The 17,013-nt window shown below is 48.0% G+C and overlaps 7 protein-coding genes across 7 annotated transcripts; 4 read left to right on the top strand and 3 right to left on the bottom strand.

The window, feature by feature from the left end:
• Window positions 1–430: 430 nt before the first annotated feature.
• Window positions 431–1,388, top strand: BC939DRAFT_214499 (uncharacterized protein). The gene is made up of 2 exons (XM_051550730.1): window positions 431–1,222; window positions 1,328–1,388. The coding sequence occupies exon 1, from the start codon at window positions 519–521 to the stop codon at window positions 1,098–1,100; it is 582 nt and encodes a 193-aa protein (XP_051410499.1). The 5' UTR covers window positions 431–518; the 3' UTR covers window positions 1,101–1,222; window positions 1,328–1,388.
• Window positions 1,389–2,478: 1,090 nt separating this feature from the next.
• Window positions 2,479–3,717, bottom strand: BC939DRAFT_456685 (uncharacterized protein). The gene is made up of 4 exons (XM_051556370.1): window positions 3,582–3,717; window positions 3,343–3,479; window positions 3,182–3,253; window positions 2,479–3,059 (listed from the first exon to the last, which is right to left on the bottom strand). The coding sequence occupies exons 1-4, from the start codon at window positions 3,670–3,672 to the stop codon at window positions 2,796–2,798; spliced, it is 564 nt and encodes a 187-aa protein (XP_051410500.1). The 5' UTR covers window positions 3,673–3,717; the 3' UTR covers window positions 2,479–2,795.
• A 1,287-nt stretch (window positions 3,718–5,004) lies between these two features.
• Window positions 5,005–10,148, top strand: BC939DRAFT_456689 (Metalloenzyme, LuxS/M16 peptidase-like protein). The gene is made up of 21 exons (XM_051556371.1): window positions 5,005–5,194; window positions 5,298–5,336; window positions 5,446–5,482; window positions 5,593–5,629; window positions 5,779–5,830; window positions 5,929–5,955; window positions 6,048–6,092; window positions 6,184–6,334; window positions 6,438–6,529; window positions 6,620–6,627; window positions 6,712–6,848; window positions 6,936–7,059; window positions 7,161–7,269; window positions 7,374–7,722; window positions 7,816–8,012; window positions 8,106–8,184; window positions 8,278–8,345; window positions 8,442–8,827; window positions 8,938–9,100; window positions 9,208–9,582; window positions 9,672–10,148. The coding sequence occupies exons 1-21, from the start codon at window positions 5,086–5,088 to the stop codon at window positions 10,100–10,102; spliced, it is 3,015 nt and encodes a 1,004-aa protein (XP_051410501.1). The 5' UTR covers window positions 5,005–5,085; the 3' UTR covers window positions 10,103–10,148.
• A 15-nt stretch (window positions 10,149–10,163) lies between these two features.
• On the bottom strand, window positions 10,164–12,319 carry BC939DRAFT_504688 (P-loop containing nucleoside triphosphate hydrolase protein; the record flags this gene model as incomplete). Its single annotated transcript, XM_051560558.1, has 3 exons — window positions 10,164–11,069; window positions 11,159–11,466; window positions 11,596–12,319. The coding sequence occupies 3 exons, from the start codon at window positions 12,317–12,319 to the stop codon at window positions 10,164–10,166; spliced, it is 1,938 nt and encodes a 645-aa protein (XP_051410502.1).
• Window positions 12,320–12,587: 268 nt separating this feature from the next.
• BC939DRAFT_478598 (uncharacterized protein) lies at window positions 12,588–13,714 on the top strand (the record flags this gene model as incomplete). Its single annotated transcript, XM_051558777.1, has 5 exons — window positions 12,588–12,787; window positions 12,877–12,981; window positions 13,119–13,255; window positions 13,352–13,546; window positions 13,656–13,714. 5 exons carry the CDS (start codon window positions 12,588–12,590, stop codon window positions 13,712–13,714), a joined length of 696 nt encoding a protein of 231 aa, XP_051410503.1.
• Window positions 13,715–13,785: 71 nt separating this feature from the next.
• BC939DRAFT_425572 (nicotinate-nucleotide diphosphorylase) lies at window positions 13,786–15,431 on the top strand. Its single transcript, XM_051553158.1, has 6 exons — window positions 13,786–14,179; window positions 14,278–14,333; window positions 14,431–14,648; window positions 14,733–14,840; window positions 14,939–15,202; window positions 15,292–15,431. Exons 1-6 carry the CDS (start codon window positions 14,018–14,020, stop codon window positions 15,369–15,371), a joined length of 888 nt encoding a protein of 295 aa, XP_051410504.1. The 5' UTR covers window positions 13,786–14,017; the 3' UTR covers window positions 15,372–15,431.
• BC939DRAFT_456701 (proteasome 26S subunit) lies at window positions 15,432–17,009 on the bottom strand. Its single transcript, XM_051556372.1, has 6 exons — window positions 16,772–17,009; window positions 16,583–16,655; window positions 16,372–16,474; window positions 16,006–16,269; window positions 15,790–15,901; window positions 15,432–15,687 (listed from the first exon to the last, which is right to left on the bottom strand). Exons 1-6 carry the CDS (start codon window positions 16,874–16,876, stop codon window positions 15,553–15,555), a joined length of 792 nt encoding a protein of 263 aa, XP_051410505.1. The 5' UTR covers window positions 16,877–17,009; the 3' UTR covers window positions 15,432–15,552.
• Window positions 17,010–17,013: the final 4 nt, after the last annotated feature.

Consider the following 17,013-nt stretch of genomic DNA (forward strand, 5'->3'; position numbering starts at 1 on the left):
CGTACAGTATCATTTATGTACGCACGCGCAGGCACAAGTCCACTCCAACCAATATCGAACTTCCTGCCAAAGACAGTAGCAGCCTTCCCCCCTTACCTCCGCATTCTGAGGACCAGCGAGCTGAGGAGGAAGGTGTTACCATTCCTCCTCCTGACACCAATTTGTCTGATGCACTATCAGCAGCCGAAGGGACGTGCACACGAAAATCGAAAGCACCATCAATTCGCTTTGACTTTCGCAAAGAGTCAATTCAGGAACTCATCCTTTTGCGAGCGTTGTCAGTGCATCGACCTTTTATCGCTGCTCACGGCTGTGGTGGTGAAGCATGGGGAAAGGTGGTGAAGTATCTTCACGACACGGATCGGGCCGAACGTCCAACGAAACCTTTCTTTACCAACGCAAAGCTTCGTACGTGCAAGCTGGCGCGGGAACGACTCTCAGAGGAACAGAAAACGTACGAGGCGTATCTTGAGTCGGCTGCAGGAATCTCACCCGAGGAGACGGAGCGATGACGCTCGATGGAGGGACTCTACCATCTCAAACAGGCAAGCGCTGAGGCCGTTACTATGGCGCGAGGAGAGCGCACCCGGCAACAGGAAAACGTGATAGAGGAGAGAAGGCTGGGTCAACTTCTTTTGGAGTCGGCCGAGTCTGAAAAGCCAAAAGGTCGGACGGGGTCAGACTTGGAGGGCAGCACTATCTCCACGCGTTACAGCAGGAGGCGCATCACTATTCAGCAACTCGAAAAGCAGCAGCAGGAAGTGTTACAGCAAGTAAAGGAGCAGCGCGACTTGATGGCACAGCAGGTCGCACTGCAAAAAGATGTTGACTATCGCAAACAACAAGCCCTGCGAGGGGAGGAGAGGGAGGCCGCCAAGAAGGCGCGACAGGAGCAGAGAGACTTGGAGAAAGAGGAGCGGTTGCGGGACTGGGAACGCGAGAAGCAGCGGAAGGCTGAAGCAATGGAACAGGAGCGACAAAGTCGGCGAGGTGATACCGATGAGCGGCACCATAAGGAGGTCTTGGATATCATTAGACAGCAATCAATGACCATTCAGCTTCTCGCCCAGGTCATCCTGAATATGCAACAAAAGTCATGAAGCACTATCGCCAGAAAAATGAAATCATGTTTTATTATTGGCTGAGGCACTCGGCTGCAGTGAAGTTGTCCATTATAAAGCGTCTACTAGTCTGGGACCCATGGTAACAAGTGTGAAGGTTTGTAAGCAGCACAGCTACCTTAAAGTGTAGAGCAAGAGGCGTGGAAAGAACTCGTTGTGTGGGAGAAAAAATCTAATGCAGAAAACTAACGAACGACTTTTCCTAGCGTCCACTTGGCGACCACACGTTGCTTGGCCATCATCCGGTTAAAGGCGCACTGCTGAGGAGTCATAAGCGCATGGGAATGATATGGCCAAAGCACATGGGCGCCCAGTTGGTATGCAGAGTCCCCGTAGATTGCAAGCCTGGTCCTCCTCTGTGGTCTCGATGCATTTTGCCGAAGAATCGCTGGTAGGCCAGAGTTCCTGTGCATCGTCAAATCGTGGACATTCCCACAAGCGGCATGGCTTAAGTGAATGATGGTACCATCAGGAGCAACCAGGGCTTGGTATTTCAATCCATGATAGCGCTTATGGCCATTGTACATGGACCACTGTCCAAATGAAGGGTGACATACCTTGCAGACTGTCCCATCTAAGAACCCAAAGACACTTGGATGTCCACCTCGAGCCACGACTGCACCTGCATACCCTCCCAGCCTCTCTCTCGTCAACCGATTTGCATCCCACATCAAAATGTGGCCCTATCGCGCCACCAGAATCGTTATCGTTTTCTTTGTAAGTCGAGAAATAGCAGACGCGTGACGCGTGAAGACCGATTGCATCCGATTGAGACTTGTTGGAAATGATAAACAGTATAATGTTAAACATAATGCCTCCACCGCAATCGCCGCGTTGCCCTTGTCAAATTACACAGCTCAAGAATCTATCTTAGTGCCAAGCGAAACTGCTTAACGCATTGTTTTCGAGAGAGAGAGAGAGAGAGAGAGAGAGAATATCGAATAAAACACCCGGTGAAAAGATAGTGAGAGGGAGGTGTAGCCGACCATTATCGTCCTCATCATCATTATCATCATCATCATCATCGTCGTCGTTATCGTAGCCGTAGTGGATCTTGTCCTGGACAACCAGCGTCAGAACATATGAGTTGAAAGCAACCGAAGAGGCCATTAGGAAGTGGGGAAAGATGGGGCGACAAAAAAACCCCCATCCCCCCCTGCACTCTGTGAAACAATTTTGCATTGTGGAAATTTCAGAACCTCAAACTCTTTAATGTGTGTACGACCGTGAGATTTCTATTCCCACAAAACAGTCTTTTTATTCGTCAGCGTCGGAAGAATCAGCCCAAAACATCCAAAATCAACAGAACGCTTGCTTGATTTACTTCTTGCTCTTCTTCTTGGGCTTCTCCTCCTCTTCTTCCTCCTCGTCCTCCTCATCTATTTCAGACATCGGTGTGCAAAAAGGGAGTGCCCAAGGGTTAGATAACATGGAACTTTCTTCTTGTGCGTGTTTAGTATGCATGAGTCTGAATGGACCGATAGTAATCTTAATCGGTTCATTGAAACATACCATCCAAGTCGACAGACTGGTCATCATCGATCTCCTCATCGTCGTCAAAGTCCTCGTCATCCTCGTTAGCGTAGATGCTATATAGTACAGAAAAGCAGTGAGAAAAATGAATGACGACAATGCACTAAGCCATTTCTGCAATTCGCCCTCCAGCGCCAATAATTACTTGAGGGCATCAGGGAAGACTTCCTGAACGAAAAAGTTAGCCAGGCTAGCGTCCTCATCAGCGAACCAGGAGAAGAATGAGTCTGCGGCGTTCGCGGCATCATCAGCACCAGACTTGCGTTTCTTGCTGGGGTCCTTGAGGGTCACATCCTTGCCCTCCTTCCAGTCGATCTTGAAGACCTCGGTAGTAGGCTCGTCGTCCTTGACAATGATTTTCTTGATTAACTCCTTGTTGCCAAAGTAAGGATTCTCCTTGAAGGTCTAGAGAACATTAAAAAACAAGATGACGACGGTTTTTTTTTTTTTTTTTTTTTTTTTTGTCAATGTCAGGCTCAATTGCTGCTTCTCTCACAACTCGTTATCTCGGCCCAATGAAGACTTACAAAGACGATCTCGTAGTTGCGGATATCTTTGGGATCGTGCTTGACCCAGACATCGGTCAAGTGCTCCAAAACCTGTTGACAATCAAGATGAATGCTCAATGTTAAAAAGAAAAACAGGCGAAGAATGCACAGAACAAATAACAGTTGAAGAGATACCGTACCGGACGATCGCTTTCACTGAGCAACTCAGTGGTCGCCATATGGTTCTGCAAAACGGTGCTCCAGAACCCGGGGATCTCGGCAACGATCTCACGGCGCTTCTCAAAGATAGGGGTCATCACTTCATAGCGCTTCTTGGCTAGAAGCATATGGAACAAAGGCATAGTGTTGAGGTTAGGTTTGTGTCAATAAAGTGTAGTTGATCTGATCAGGATCCTTTTTTATTTTGTTTGACACGAACCGATTTCAAACTCGGCCTTCTCAGTGGCCTCAGCGAGGGCGGCGATGTCGTCCTGGACAGCCTCGAGCGCAGCTTGATCGATTTCGGCCATTATGAATGTAGTGGAATGGAGTGGGGAGTGGTACAAGTCAGTTGGAGTGAGGAGCAATTTTTTAAACCCTTTGCTGGAGGAATGGCTTCCGCGTCATGTCATGTCATGTGATTTAGCGCCCTAGACCTCTACGCGTCTGGTTTCTGTGTGAATGGATACCGTCCAATCAAACATCTTCCCAGGCTGGGACGTGCTGCTGTAAGGGCCAAGTAAAAGTAAGAGCGTCCTTGCGCTGGTAGCTATGCATTTTTTAGAGCCCAAAGATCACATCCACCCACCCCATGCCAGAGCCTTATCTCAGTTAAGGTTGTGCAGACCAAAATGTCATGAGTACTAGACTTGCTAGAACAATTTGGTAACATATTCTTACATTCATCTTTTCTTTTACTCAGGAAGACATGGTCAGGCGCGAAAAGCCTCGAGAGGAGCTCGAGCAAGCATCTATCCGTAGAATGGAACAAATGGATGTTCGAAACGACGAGATGGTAGGACAACATCTCACTTTCCTTTTTTTCAACCATTCTTCTCTCCTTCTCTTGCACTTCTGTTTTTTTTCTCTTCCGCATCGTTACCCCTCTGTCCTTTCGTCTTTCTTTTCAGTCCCACCCAGCTCTGTTCCTTTCAAGGGGAATTCGTACCTCCATAGGCTGCAATAGTACCCAGGGTTCCTCGTACACGAACAAAAAAAGGTTATTATGAATGAAACTTCCACCAACCAAGGCTTCGGCTTGGAAATAACAAGGTAGGCATGTTTAACTACCACGCACAGCAATGCGTAACTGTGGAGAGCCTTCTCCCCGTACATCAGAGTGCACAAAGGCCGATTTTTGTTTCTTGTTCTTTACCCGACTGTCGGTGTCATTTTCAAAGACATCCAAGATCATTGTTGCTGTGCTTCATACATCTCATTGAGGAGTCTACTGAAGCTGTTTTTGGAACCCTTTGGCAATCGTGATTCATCTCAAGCCTGCAGGACCTTCATCGCTTCCCGCGGTCTCCCGCTTGCCTCGGTTGGTTTCGCTTTTATCGATATGGAAAACAATGTCGCCTGCGTGCAAGCCAATAATGCACTTTCGGAGTCAAGTCTAAATTAAAATGTTGCCGATGCCGCATGCCAGTGCTACTGCAGCTGCCACTTTTATTTTTGCTGGAGGTCAAAGCCATCAGTCCAGAGTAGCCTGGTGGATGCATACAGAGGTCTATGCCATATGTTGACGCGCATACGAAGCCAACATAACATAGCTCACCAGTATATCGGTCCATTGGGTTTTAGAGCATAGTAACTAAGGGCCAATTGACGCACTGGTACAATAGTCTATTCAGTTCCTATAATCAAATAAATTGAGTGGACTCATCCCATACAATGTACAACCCTCTCTTCTTCTTCTTTTCAAGCACCGTATAAAATAAGAAATGGCTTCCAACTTCAAGGTTGTCCAGGAGGTTGATGTGAATGGGCATAAGATCACCAAATTCAGATCCAACAAGACTGGACTAAGCGTCGTTCATGTCGATAACGAAGGTGCGCTCAACCCGACTTCTGTCCACAACGACTACTTTCACGCGTGTCATTCTTCATTGCTCATGCTGACTGCCACCACTGAACCTAACTGTCATGCAAACAGGACCTATTGTCAATGGCTACTTTACTCTGGCGACTGAGTGTAAGGAACTTGATGGTGTTGTATCAATCGCTGGAAATGTGAAGGTCGACCGCTTTATAACTAACAATTCGCTCTTCAATTGCTCCACCCATTTGTGTCTCGCACGCAGCCTTCGATGACGATGGCTGTCCTCACACCCTGGAACAGTATGACAATATTGGTCTTTGACATCGATGCTCAATTACCTGCGTTCTGATCCTATGCGCCAGCGAAATAAAGAATACCAATGGCTTTCTCCTCCTCTAATTTCACGTAGCTTCGTCTTCCTTGGCAGCGAGTTGTATCCGTATAAGGTGAGCAGATGGATCAGGCGGAGACACTCGTGAGAACAATGACCAACCACTAGCATTGCAACAACAGAAAGACACGTGTACCTCTGCAGAGAAAATTTTCTGTGTACGTCTCTAAACTCCTCTTTCCCAACTCCGTCACTGGGCTGTAGGGTGTCCTCGATGGCCTCGCGAACCGCGCCTTGGCTAACGGGACGAATGCATGTAAGGGACGCAAGTTCAAAAGGGACGAGAGGCCATAGCATTTCTCAAGGTGTCTACGTACTCACCACATCAATTCACATCCGTACCTTGATTATTAGGGACCGATGTCGATCATACCGCATACAGTACGTTTCTACACTACATTGATCTTGGACATCATGTGCAAGAAGCCTCACTCACAAAGCGGCTTTACATTCCCAATTTAATCCTAACGTAGCCATTGCCACCGCCGGAAGCGAGGGATTCTTGAATATCATGCCCAGTATGTAGCACTTGATTGACGATTTGTCCAGAGCTACGCGTGTTTGGATCCTCGTCCATAGAACCTAACCGTGGATCGTTCTCTGTTACAGTCTACATTGATCATATCTTGTATCCCACGATGACCGAAGCTGCTTATTACACTGAGATCCATAACGTCAACGGCGACGGTGAGAACGCCGGTGTTGTGTACTGCGAGATGCAAGGACGCGAGAACAGCGCATCATCTATCATGGATCTTCGGTGAGAAAATCAACAGACGCAAGCAGGGGACTGGGTGAATGCTATACCAGTCATTACATAGGTTGTTCTGACAGATCGAGCAACACTCTGTGTATCCTACTAGCCGTCAGCGCACTATGTACCCAGAAAACTCGGGATATCGCTACGAAACGGGCGGTCTGATGTCGTGCCTTCGTTCTCTCAAGGCCGAAAAAAGTGAGTTGTCAGTTTATTTTGTCCGGTCTCGCATTTATTATCTATGAGTTGTTTCTAACAATGAGCATGTTTTTGCACCCTCACATCTAGTTCGTCAAGTATGATGGATGATTCGACGTTTCTTTTTTTTTTTATGGAGCACAAAGCGGCATATTTAACCATTACCACTTCTCCTCAAACAGTACCACCGCGATTACTACCGTCCCGACAACCTGTGCCTCATTATCTCTGGACGAGTTGACCATCAAAAACTCTTGGACGCCCTTGATCCGGTCGAGGAGCGCATCATCTCTAAGGGGCCACTCCCCCCAATGAAGAGGTGAGTTATTCGTTTAGCGTCGTAGTTCTATCAGGACGCTCGTGCAGCCATTAATGGGCCAAAACGATAATTTTTGACGCGTGCTAGACCCTGGGTTGATTCTCCTCAGGCCCCACTTATGAGCAAGACTACCAAGGCAACTGTCACCTTCCCCTCAGAGGATGAGGATATGGGCGAGGTGGCGATCAACTGGTTCGGCCCTCCAATCACTGTAAGGTCCCCAGCGATCCGTAAATTTAACAAGTTTTTTCTTCACTGTCTTTGCACTGACATCACTCATCGGAATATCTGTGATATTTATGAATTCGGTAGGACTTTCTAACATTCCAAGCATTGGACATCATCGAGACGTATCTCACGGACTCGGCTGTGGCTATCTTGAGAAAGGAGATGGTGGAGATCGAGGATCCTTACTGCACATGTATGTTTCTTTTTCCCTGATAATTTTATATGTTAGATGTGCTCTCTCTTGAACTTCAGGCACTGCACTACATACTCACCGGCTTCCCATATGTTCACCTCCAGCGATCGACTTTCGAACTTCTCAGCGTATTCGCGTGGAGATCCAGCTGAGCTTTGACAGCGTTCCAACCGAGAAATTGGAGGAGGTGGAGCCGAAGTTCTTCTCAATTATCGAGAAGATTGCTCAGGAGGGCTTCGACATGGAACGCATTGCCGCGGTCATCAAGCGGGAGAAGCTTAAGCTGCTCGATCGTCTTGAGACCGACCACATGACTCTAGCCTGGCCTTGTCTAATCCACTTTTTGTACGGAAAGGAGGACGACAGTGATCTGGCTGATTTCACGAACGATTTGGACAACCTGGATGCAGTTGCCAAGTTTGACAATGCCACCTGGATCAAGTATCTCCGCGAGTAAGTTGATCAGTACATCGAATAATCGAATAATTTTTCGTCCTTGTGCGCCTGGTTTGACCATTGATCTTCGTTTACGTTTCCTTGTCGTAGGTATTACATTGACTCAAAGAGAGCAACCATTATTGGCAAGCCTTCTGCAGCTCATGCCGCCAAGCTGGCTGAAGATGAGGCCAAGCGCATTGAGGAACAGCGAGAGCAGCTCGGCCCAGAAAAGCTGAAGGAGCTGGAAGAGGAACTGCAGAAGCACAGAGCCCAAAATGACATCCCTGTTCCAGCAGAGATTTTTGGTAAGGACATAGGGGACTTCCTAAATATGTACTGTGAGCGTGTCCGAAAGTGCGCAGATGGACTAATGGCATGATAACTGCATTCAACGCTAGATAACTTCCCTATCCCTAGCGCCAAGGGCATTGAGATGATCGAGGTCCTTACTGGACGCAGCCAGCCTAGCTCTAATTTGTGAGAGAACGATCTACCAAACTTAGTCGCGCTTCGTATTTTTTGCATGACTCTAAATATCATACTGACATCTCGTATCCTATTCAACTATAGCAACAACGAGATTCAGAAACACTTGGATAACGATGCCTCCAAGATTCCTTATTTTATTGAATTTGATCGTAAGTACAACGACAGCACGAAATATGCGAGCGGACTAGATCGTAAATCAGTGGGAGCAAAACTTGCTAATGGGCTATTCGTCTTTGTAATCATAGATATCAAATCCGAGTTTGTGGAACTCACGCTGTTCTTCACCTCGACGGAGCTGCCACCAAGACTCCGCCCTTACTTGGATATCTACTTTGAGTCGTTCTACTCGCTGCCCCTGGTTGATCCCGCCACTGGCAAGGAGACCCACTTTGAGGACGTTGTCAGGATGTTGGACAATGACACCGTCAGCCGCGGATGCGGCGCTGGCGTGTCTAATGCGTTTCGTCAGCTCGCCTTGGTCGTGCTGAAGACTGAGCGCGCCAAGTACAGCGAGGGCATTGCTTGGTTGAACAAGATGACTTGGAACACTCGCTTCGATGCGGATCGTCTGAAGGTGATTGCTACCAAGCTGCTGAACGATATCCCTGGCCAGAAGCGCGATGGAGCAAGGGTAAGATAGCGTACCTTGCTTTTTCTGTTGTTGTTTCATTTACGAAAACTGTCCAAGAGACTTAAATGTTGCTTTTCTTCCTCGCAACTGCTTCGCCTATATTATCACAGATGTCTAGAGCCTGCATGGATGTCATTGCGTATGATCATGACAACTCCAACACTGCGGCTTTAAACGTGCTGGAACAGGCCAAGTTTTTGCCTGACGTGATCAAGCAGCTGGAGCAGGAGCCTGAAGCAGTCATCAAGGCCATGATAGAGCTCCGCGAAATTCGTAAGTTCCTTGAGGATGTTATGCGTTGCAGGCAAGACGGATTGGATTGAAATACATGCAGACTAACTTTTTGCGTCCCAACCTCATCTTAAATATAACAATCCTAGTAACCCATCCCGCCAATATTCATATCCAAGTCCAAGGCAACATCTTGAACCAGAATGAACCCAAGACCGCCTGGGCCAAGAACTTTGGGCTCAAGAACGCAGCTACCACCCTGGCCCCCATCCCCTTCTCGAGCCAGGTGTGGAGTGAGGCTGGCAAGGCGCCTGGAATGAAGGGCTATGTGGTCAACATGCCCTCAATCGAAAGCTCTTTTGCCTCTCATGTGGCACGCGGTCCAACTGAATTCCTGGATCCCGACTATCCCGCCCTGCTGGTACTGTCTGAGTGTTTGGATACGCTTGAGGGACCTTTCTGGAAACAGCTCCGTGGAAGCGGCGCCGTTTACGGTGCCAACCTCCGCGTCGATATTGAGTCAGGTACGGGAAGCCCCTTGTGAAGCGGAAGCAATGGATCATCAATATTGAACTCGCCTAACTTGATGCCTTTCGTTCATGTTCAAAAACAGGCTTCCTCTCATTCACGATCTACCGCTCTCCTGACGCCTTGAGGGCATACAACCTCGCCAAAAAAATCGTCGATGACTATGCCTCTGGAAAATCCAAGTTCACGAAGCAGGAGCTCGAGGGTGCCAAGGCTAGTATTGTGTACAGAATCGTTCGCAAGGAGGAGACCATTTCTTCGGCCGCCACCGAGTCCTTTGTCAACCAAGTCCTGAAGAAGGTCTCGGCCAACTATAACAAGGAGTTCTTGGAACGCGTCCAGTCTGTGACTCCTGGACAAATGCAGCATGCCATGGACAAGTATCTCAGCAAGGTGTTCCAACCTGAGACCTCGCTCGTCGTGGTTACCAGCGCCACGACCAAGGTCAAGGACATCTCGGAGGGCTTTAAAAGCATTGGATTCCAGTTGGAGACTAAGAATATTGACGATATTTAAATGTGTTACAGGCTAGATGTTTGTTCGGATAGTTCACACTGATAAATGCTTTTTTATTTGCCTATCTGAAATGGGTGAATGATGACAGCCCATGTGAAGAAAGCGGCAAGTCTGGCGGAAAGAAGATTGGTAATGAACGCGGCGCCACGGTAGGATACTGTACAGATTGTCTGTAAATGTGATATGGGTTTGCTGCGTACAAGGGGGGGTAGTATTCGCGCAGAGGATGAAGCGAGGGAAATGGCAGGGCGCTAGAGGTTGTCCCGGGCATGTTTGGATAGAATAGCTCATAGCCATAGTACTGATAGTAAGGGTACGCTGACTCTTGCTGAAAAGTACTATCGAGTCCATGGCCAGGTATCTCAGGGGAAATATCGCTAGTGTCTGACTCTGCACCCGCTCCTTCTACATCCTCCGCGCTGTGCGACACTAGCGTATTCCCAGTTTGGAGATCCGTCATAGGTGGAGTCATCTCTGGTGTCATTAATGAATGCCTGGCCTGAGTCCTTTTCCTGTTTTTCTTTGAGGTGACGCCCTGCTTTCCGTGAGACGATGCATTCGTTGATTTGTTCCTCTTATCTGTATATCCATCGCTGCTGCTTAACTGAGACGCCTCATCATTCTCCCGAGCCCTCTTTTCACTCACTGTCCTCTCAGCCTCCAACTTTTTGAATTGCTTCAGATCCGAGGGTTCTTGCAAAGGTCTTTCGTGATGTCGTTTTTTGCTACTGCTATTCAATTCTCTATAGTCCATGTCCTCTTCCGACAGTTTCTCGATCGTGATGCTGAAGTCCTGCCTCAAAATCTCAACGGTCTTAAGCTCTGCACTGTCCACGATGCTCACTGCCAGTCCAGTGGTTCCGTATCGTCCTGTTCTTCCCACACGATGTAAATATGTCTCTGGATCCTTGGGCAGATCGAGATTCACGACCAAGTTCACCCGGTCAATGTCAATTCCGCGGGCGATCTATAGAGCGGACAAAATTACAATGAACATTAAACTCCCACTGCAGTTCCATAATAGAATACACAGAGTAAAGCTATCACAAGACTTACCAGATCGCTGCATACCAAGATCCTCAGCTCGAAATTACGGGCTTTCTTCATGACCTTTAGTCGCTCCTCCTGTGAGATTCCTGAAGCAATATGCATTGCGGGCCATCCGTTGCGCGTGAGGAACTTAACCAGATCTGCGGCTCGACCTCGGTGGTTCAGAAATACAATGGCTTGGTAGAAGGGCACATGTGTTAAAAGGCTCTCTAGCTCTGCAAACTTGGCTTCCATGATATGCATCTGCCTCAAGAACACGGAACTGTCTTTATGCTTTTCGTCCAACGTCGCCACCTTGTAATACTGTAGGACGCCTTGAAAGGAACAAAGGAAAATGAAGCAGACGTCAATATGCTGCGACAATCAATGGAGAGCTAGTTTTTCAGTTCTTCATACAAAAAAGTATCCTTCAGACACAATACGTTTGATCTAGGTCAAGTTACCTTCCAACTCGGGAGTGCCATTACTCAACATCACATAGACAGGGTTCTTGACCAACTGATCCAGCTGTGACAACAAATCATCGTCATAGGTCGCTGAGAACGCCATGACCTGCTTATTGGGGCCCAGCTTTCCTGAGATTTCAAAGACATCCTCCTTAAAGACATCCTCCATCAGTTTGTCAGCCTCATCCAGCACGAGCAAACGGACCTGACTCGTGTTCAAGTCCCCCGCAGATATTAGCCACCTGAGTCTTCCTGGCGTGCCGACAACAATGGAGCATCGTTTCGCGTTGTCCCTGTCCTTTTGAAGAGACATTCCCCCAATCATTGAATAGCAAGCAACGCTCTGTCCAAGCTCTTCGTGGATGAGGTTGAGGATAACATTCTGGATTTGAACCGCAATTTCCCGTGTGGGCGCAACGATGATCGCCTTTGGATGCTGTAGATCCCCTGCTCCTATCCTTGAGTTGTTGGAGATAGTCGAAAGGACGGCTTCGATGGCGATAACGCTAAAGACGATGGTTTTTCCTGTACCTGACTTTGCTTGTGCAATCAAGTCGAGCCCCAGTCTGCCTAGGGGTATTGTCTTGAGCTGGATAGGTGATGGTCGTTGGTATCCCGCATTCGCTAGACCCTTGAGCAACGCAGGATTGGAGACCAAGGAGGAGAAGTCGAGGTCCTCGTTGATTTGGACGTCTTTGGAATGGAATCGGTCGAGCGTCATGTCATGGTATGTGTCCTCTGTGATTGTAAAGCTGGCCAGGGATGACACCGCTGTCTGTGTTCGCCCATTTTTTTATCGAGCAGTCCGCTATTCGCGTTTCTTTTTGCCTCCTCTCCACTAGTTTTCCCGCCCATTCTTCACTGCGTGGTCGTCTTATACATTGTACCCTCCCCTCTGCAGACCTTTACCACTGCCGACACGCTCCTCCAATCGCTCATTCTTAACCACGAGTATTCAGCGCCTTCGTCATTCATACAACGCTGCAATTATGGAAGCAAACTGGGGCTCAAAGCTGGGCCTCATCGCCGATAGCACCCTTGTGACAGTCTTTGAGCGCAACCGATGCAGAACAAACGGACTCAGCTCTACATCCCAAGATAAGACTATCGAAAAGAATATGCCGCGTCTAAGGGAAGGGCTGCAGCAACTGGAGGCAGAGCTTTCCCAAGCAGAGCAGGACGGTTCAGTGTAGGAAATACCTTGACTCTTGGCATTCTTGGTAACCTTCCCATGACGTCTTGGAGTCAATTGACCGCTCATGTATCTTTCTTCTCTAGACCGTCTAAAGAACTCGCAAGTCGAGAAGATACCCTGATCAAGCTACAACAACAGCTGGAGAAATTGGAAGCATTGCTTCAGGACAAAGATGATGTCGATGCAAGGTACACATCCCCTTCCTTCTCTTAACACGCGATTGAGCAAAGTCGACAACACCAGGAAGGGATAGGATGTACGACCACACATGCGCACACACAGTTAATAATAGGGCATCTTGGATCACCTGGCGTATCTCATGTAGGGCTGTCCTGCTTGGTCTGAACCAAAACTCGACAAAGCACTCACGGTCAAAAATCGTGAGGTTTTCTGAGCACGAGGTCGAAGTTGACAATCTTGGCAACAGCCAAATGCTGCAGCTGCATCAAAGAATTATGGACGGTACGCCTTGTGTAATAGGTAGTGCCACGTTGTTGAATTTCACACATCGCAACTTTAACCTGACAAGGGCTTCTTGGCGTTTTACTATACTTCTAGATCAGGACCAGAACTTGGATCGTCTTAGTCATGCCCTTGGGCGGCAACAGGATATTGGCCTGATGATCGGCGACGAACTGGACACTCATATTGGCATGCTGGACGACACGGACCATCTTGTGGATCGCACAGAGAGCCGTCTAGGGCTTGCTCGGCGACAGCTAACAAAGGTGGCCGAGAAAACAAAAGGCTGTGGTACGCTGCTTTTTCTGCCGGATTTGCTATGTCTATTGTCGTCAAAAAAAAAACTGAGCTTTATCCCCTCAGCATCGACTAACACTTGCTTCAAACTTTGTTAACACAGGTTCGTGGTGGATCATCCTCGGTCTGCTTACCATCCTTATTATCTTGATCAAGAATTGAAGGAACCATAGTTACATTTTGTCGTTTATTAAAAGCAGCAAACTACATACCATTCCATTACTCGACTTACTCTCCTTCGCATATATACTTGCTGAACGCTTTGTCCTTGCTGCACCAATGTATCCATGGTGAATTATACGGACGGGCCAGTCCTTGTGCTGTCCATATTCTCTTCCGTCAATTGCGAACCAGTCACTACCCGCTCGCTCGCATCAGTTCAAAAGTGCGGGGAAAGAAGCGTGCCTTCTCCTTTCCACTTGCATCAAAACACACTCCTCATTCTCATCAACAAACACTACAACAATGACCTCTTCTGCACCAGCACATACCCTGAGCCATCTCCTTCCTCTCAATTGGAAGACGAAGATCACTGAATGGCTCCAGGAGGACATCCCCTCGTTTGATTACGGCGGTTTTGTCGTGGGAGAAAAAGAAACCACTGCTATCCTCTATGGCAAGAGCCAGGTACTTGGCCAGATCGGACCGAATAATGTCTTTGAATGGATCTGTATTTCTAGATAGGCAATTGAACATTTCCCTGTGGTCTTTGGCCTGTATGATAGGGTGTCGTTGCTGGAGTTCCATTCTTCACGGAAATTTTCGAGCAACTGGGATGCCGGTAAGTATTTTCACACGGCACCGTACTTCTCGCAAGGACATCACTGTTCAGAAAACTAAACCTACTGCTTGCACTTTTTTTTTCTTGTTTTGTTCAGTGTGGAATGGCATGTCTCTGAAGGCGAAGTCCTCAAGCCCATCCAAACCTGCGCGCATGTCTACGGTCCCGTCCGCCAGATTCTGATCGGTGAACGCACTGCTCTCAACATGATGGCTCGCTGCAGTGGTATTGCGTCGCAGGCCCACCGTCTCCGCCTCTTGAAGGAGAAGAATGGATTCAAGGGTGTCATTGCCGGGACTCGCAAGACCACCCCAGGTACTATACCGCATGCATTGAACACAGACTGGAAGGCGAGAACCCCGATATTAACAATACGCTCAACTGGCGGTTTGCAACTAGGTTTCCGCATGGTCGAGAAGTACGGGATGTTAGTCGGAGGTGCAGACACTCATCGCATGGATCTTTCGTCCATGATCATGCTCAAGGACAACCATGTCTGGAGCACGGGTACGGTCTACACTTCCTTTATACGGATATGCATTTGCAACAGAATGATGCGACAAAGTTGTACAGCCGCCTTACCAACCGCTCGACTGTTGTTTTAGGATCTATCACGGCTGCTGTACACAAGGCCAAGGCCGTTGGAGGATTTTCCTTAAAGATTGAGGTCGAGTGCCGATCAGAGGAGGAGGCTGATGAGGCTATTGCTGCCGGCGCGGATATCGTCATGCTTGACAACTTTGAAGGCGATGCTCTCAAGATCGCTGCCGGCAACATCAAGCAACGATGGGCCGCCAAGGGACGCCAGGTTCTGGTCGAGTGCAGCGGCGGTGTCACTGAGCAGACCATCGAGGAGTACTTCTGTGATGGTAAGCGTACAGGCTGTTGAATGCATTGTAGCGATAACGAGTAGGGAAATGATCGAGAACTAATATGACTCATTCCTCCGCCTCTTCAGCTATTGATATCATTAGCTTGGGATCCATGACCCAGGGCGTCTCCTTTGTGGACTTTTCGCTCAAGGTCCAGAAGCAGTGAATCGCTAGATGCCTTTGATAGTTCGTTTTGTATATTTTGGCGGTATGAAATAGAGCTATTTCTGTGAAGTGTTTATTTGACAATTTTGGATGAAGCGCTGCGAGAAGACTCACGCGTACACAAGACCGTTGATACAAGGCTACCGCATCAAATCGAGAATAGAGAACGTACGCGAGGTCACTTAGACAATGCGATCCATATCTCTAGCATAGAACATGGTCTGCTTGATGATCTGCTCTGCTGGAATGCTGGTCTTCTCGTCCGCATCCGAGTGGAAGTATGCCTTTTGCTCGACGGGGTTGACCTTCCAGTTTCTCTACATTGAAGAACAAGGAGGAAAGAGAAGAAGAATATCAGTCAATGGTTGTTGACACAATGGAAGCAACCAAGAAACACTACGTGGCTGTGTCAAACGTACCTCTTTTGCAAAGTTCAAGATATCCTCCATGTTTGTAAAGAACAGCAGAGTTCCTGCATCCTTCAATGGCAGGCTGGTGTAAGCCTTTTCGCTGCAGCTTGCAATCTCGTTCCTAATGACCCCATGAGTAACCATATAAGTATTCTGTGCTTGAACGATTCGAACAGCAGATATAACGCTCCGTTGTTTCCTCCAGGTTCAATCGCTATCATTTACCTAATAGTGTCCATCAGGATATCGATGAAAAAGAGATACTCTTTTGATGGGACATCCGACCTTGAGCTCCAGACTCTGTTGTAACTGCCCTCCATGAGTGATTGTTCCAGCTTGATGGGATGCTGGATCGCAGGGTTGCTGTGCAGCTGTTCCGGATCAATCATCTCCAGTGCCGTGTGAAAGTCAGAGATCCTGTTCTGTGACAGAAGGCAAAGCAAGTTGAGGCCGATCAAGTTGTATTTCAGAGGGGAAGCAGGGAGCTCGCTACAAAATTGAGATGAAGGACAGAAGTATAGTATAGTCAGCTATGCAGCTCCAGAGACGCGGATGCGCGCAAACGCCATTGACGCAGCAACTTCCCCTTACGTGTAGTCATTATAGTAAGTTTGGAGCTGAGCCATATATCTCTCGAACGAAGGAATGTCCTTTGTGCGAACACTCCACTGTGCTCCAATCTCGAGAACGTCGCCTAGGTATCAGAAAGATAAAGTGGATGGAAGAACGATGTGAATTCCAGCAGTATGTATCGAACATGACTCTTTGTTATCGGTGTAGGAAAGACCAGTATTGCCCTTACGTGCCACAGTGAGCTCCTCAATGTTACTGTGCCTGTCCTCGTGCGTCAGATACTGCAACTCAATCAGGGCGATCTATTGTGTAAACTACGGTTAGCGGTTCGTAAAGAAAAGAAAAGAGCCAAAGGGAGCATCCATGGCTTTCGTATAGAATCCATAACGGCAATATCCGTTGAGTTACGTGGTTGTACCTTGAGCTGCTGAAGATATTGTCCGCACTTGGCGAGGTCTGGGTTGGGCGTGTTGTACTCCGCGCTGAGTGCCTGTGCTAGGTGCTTGACTTCACTGACAGCCATGATCTCTATTCGTGTGTCGAGGTTGGGATGAGTTAAAGCCGAGGTAGAAGAAGGTATAAAGTAGGTTGAGAGAGTGAAGGAAATGATTGTTGTTATAGCAGGCGCGGTTGTTGATGGATGAAGAAAAGAAGTGGCCT

This window comes from Gamsiella multidivaricata, assembly GCF_025024155.1.
Source record: "Gamsiella multidivaricata strain RSA 2152 chromosome Unknown BC939scaffold_48, whole genome shotgun sequence".
NCBI classification, from domain to species: domain Eukaryota; kingdom Fungi; phylum Mortierellomycota; class Mortierellomycetes; order Mortierellales; family Mortierellaceae; genus Gamsiella; species Gamsiella multidivaricata.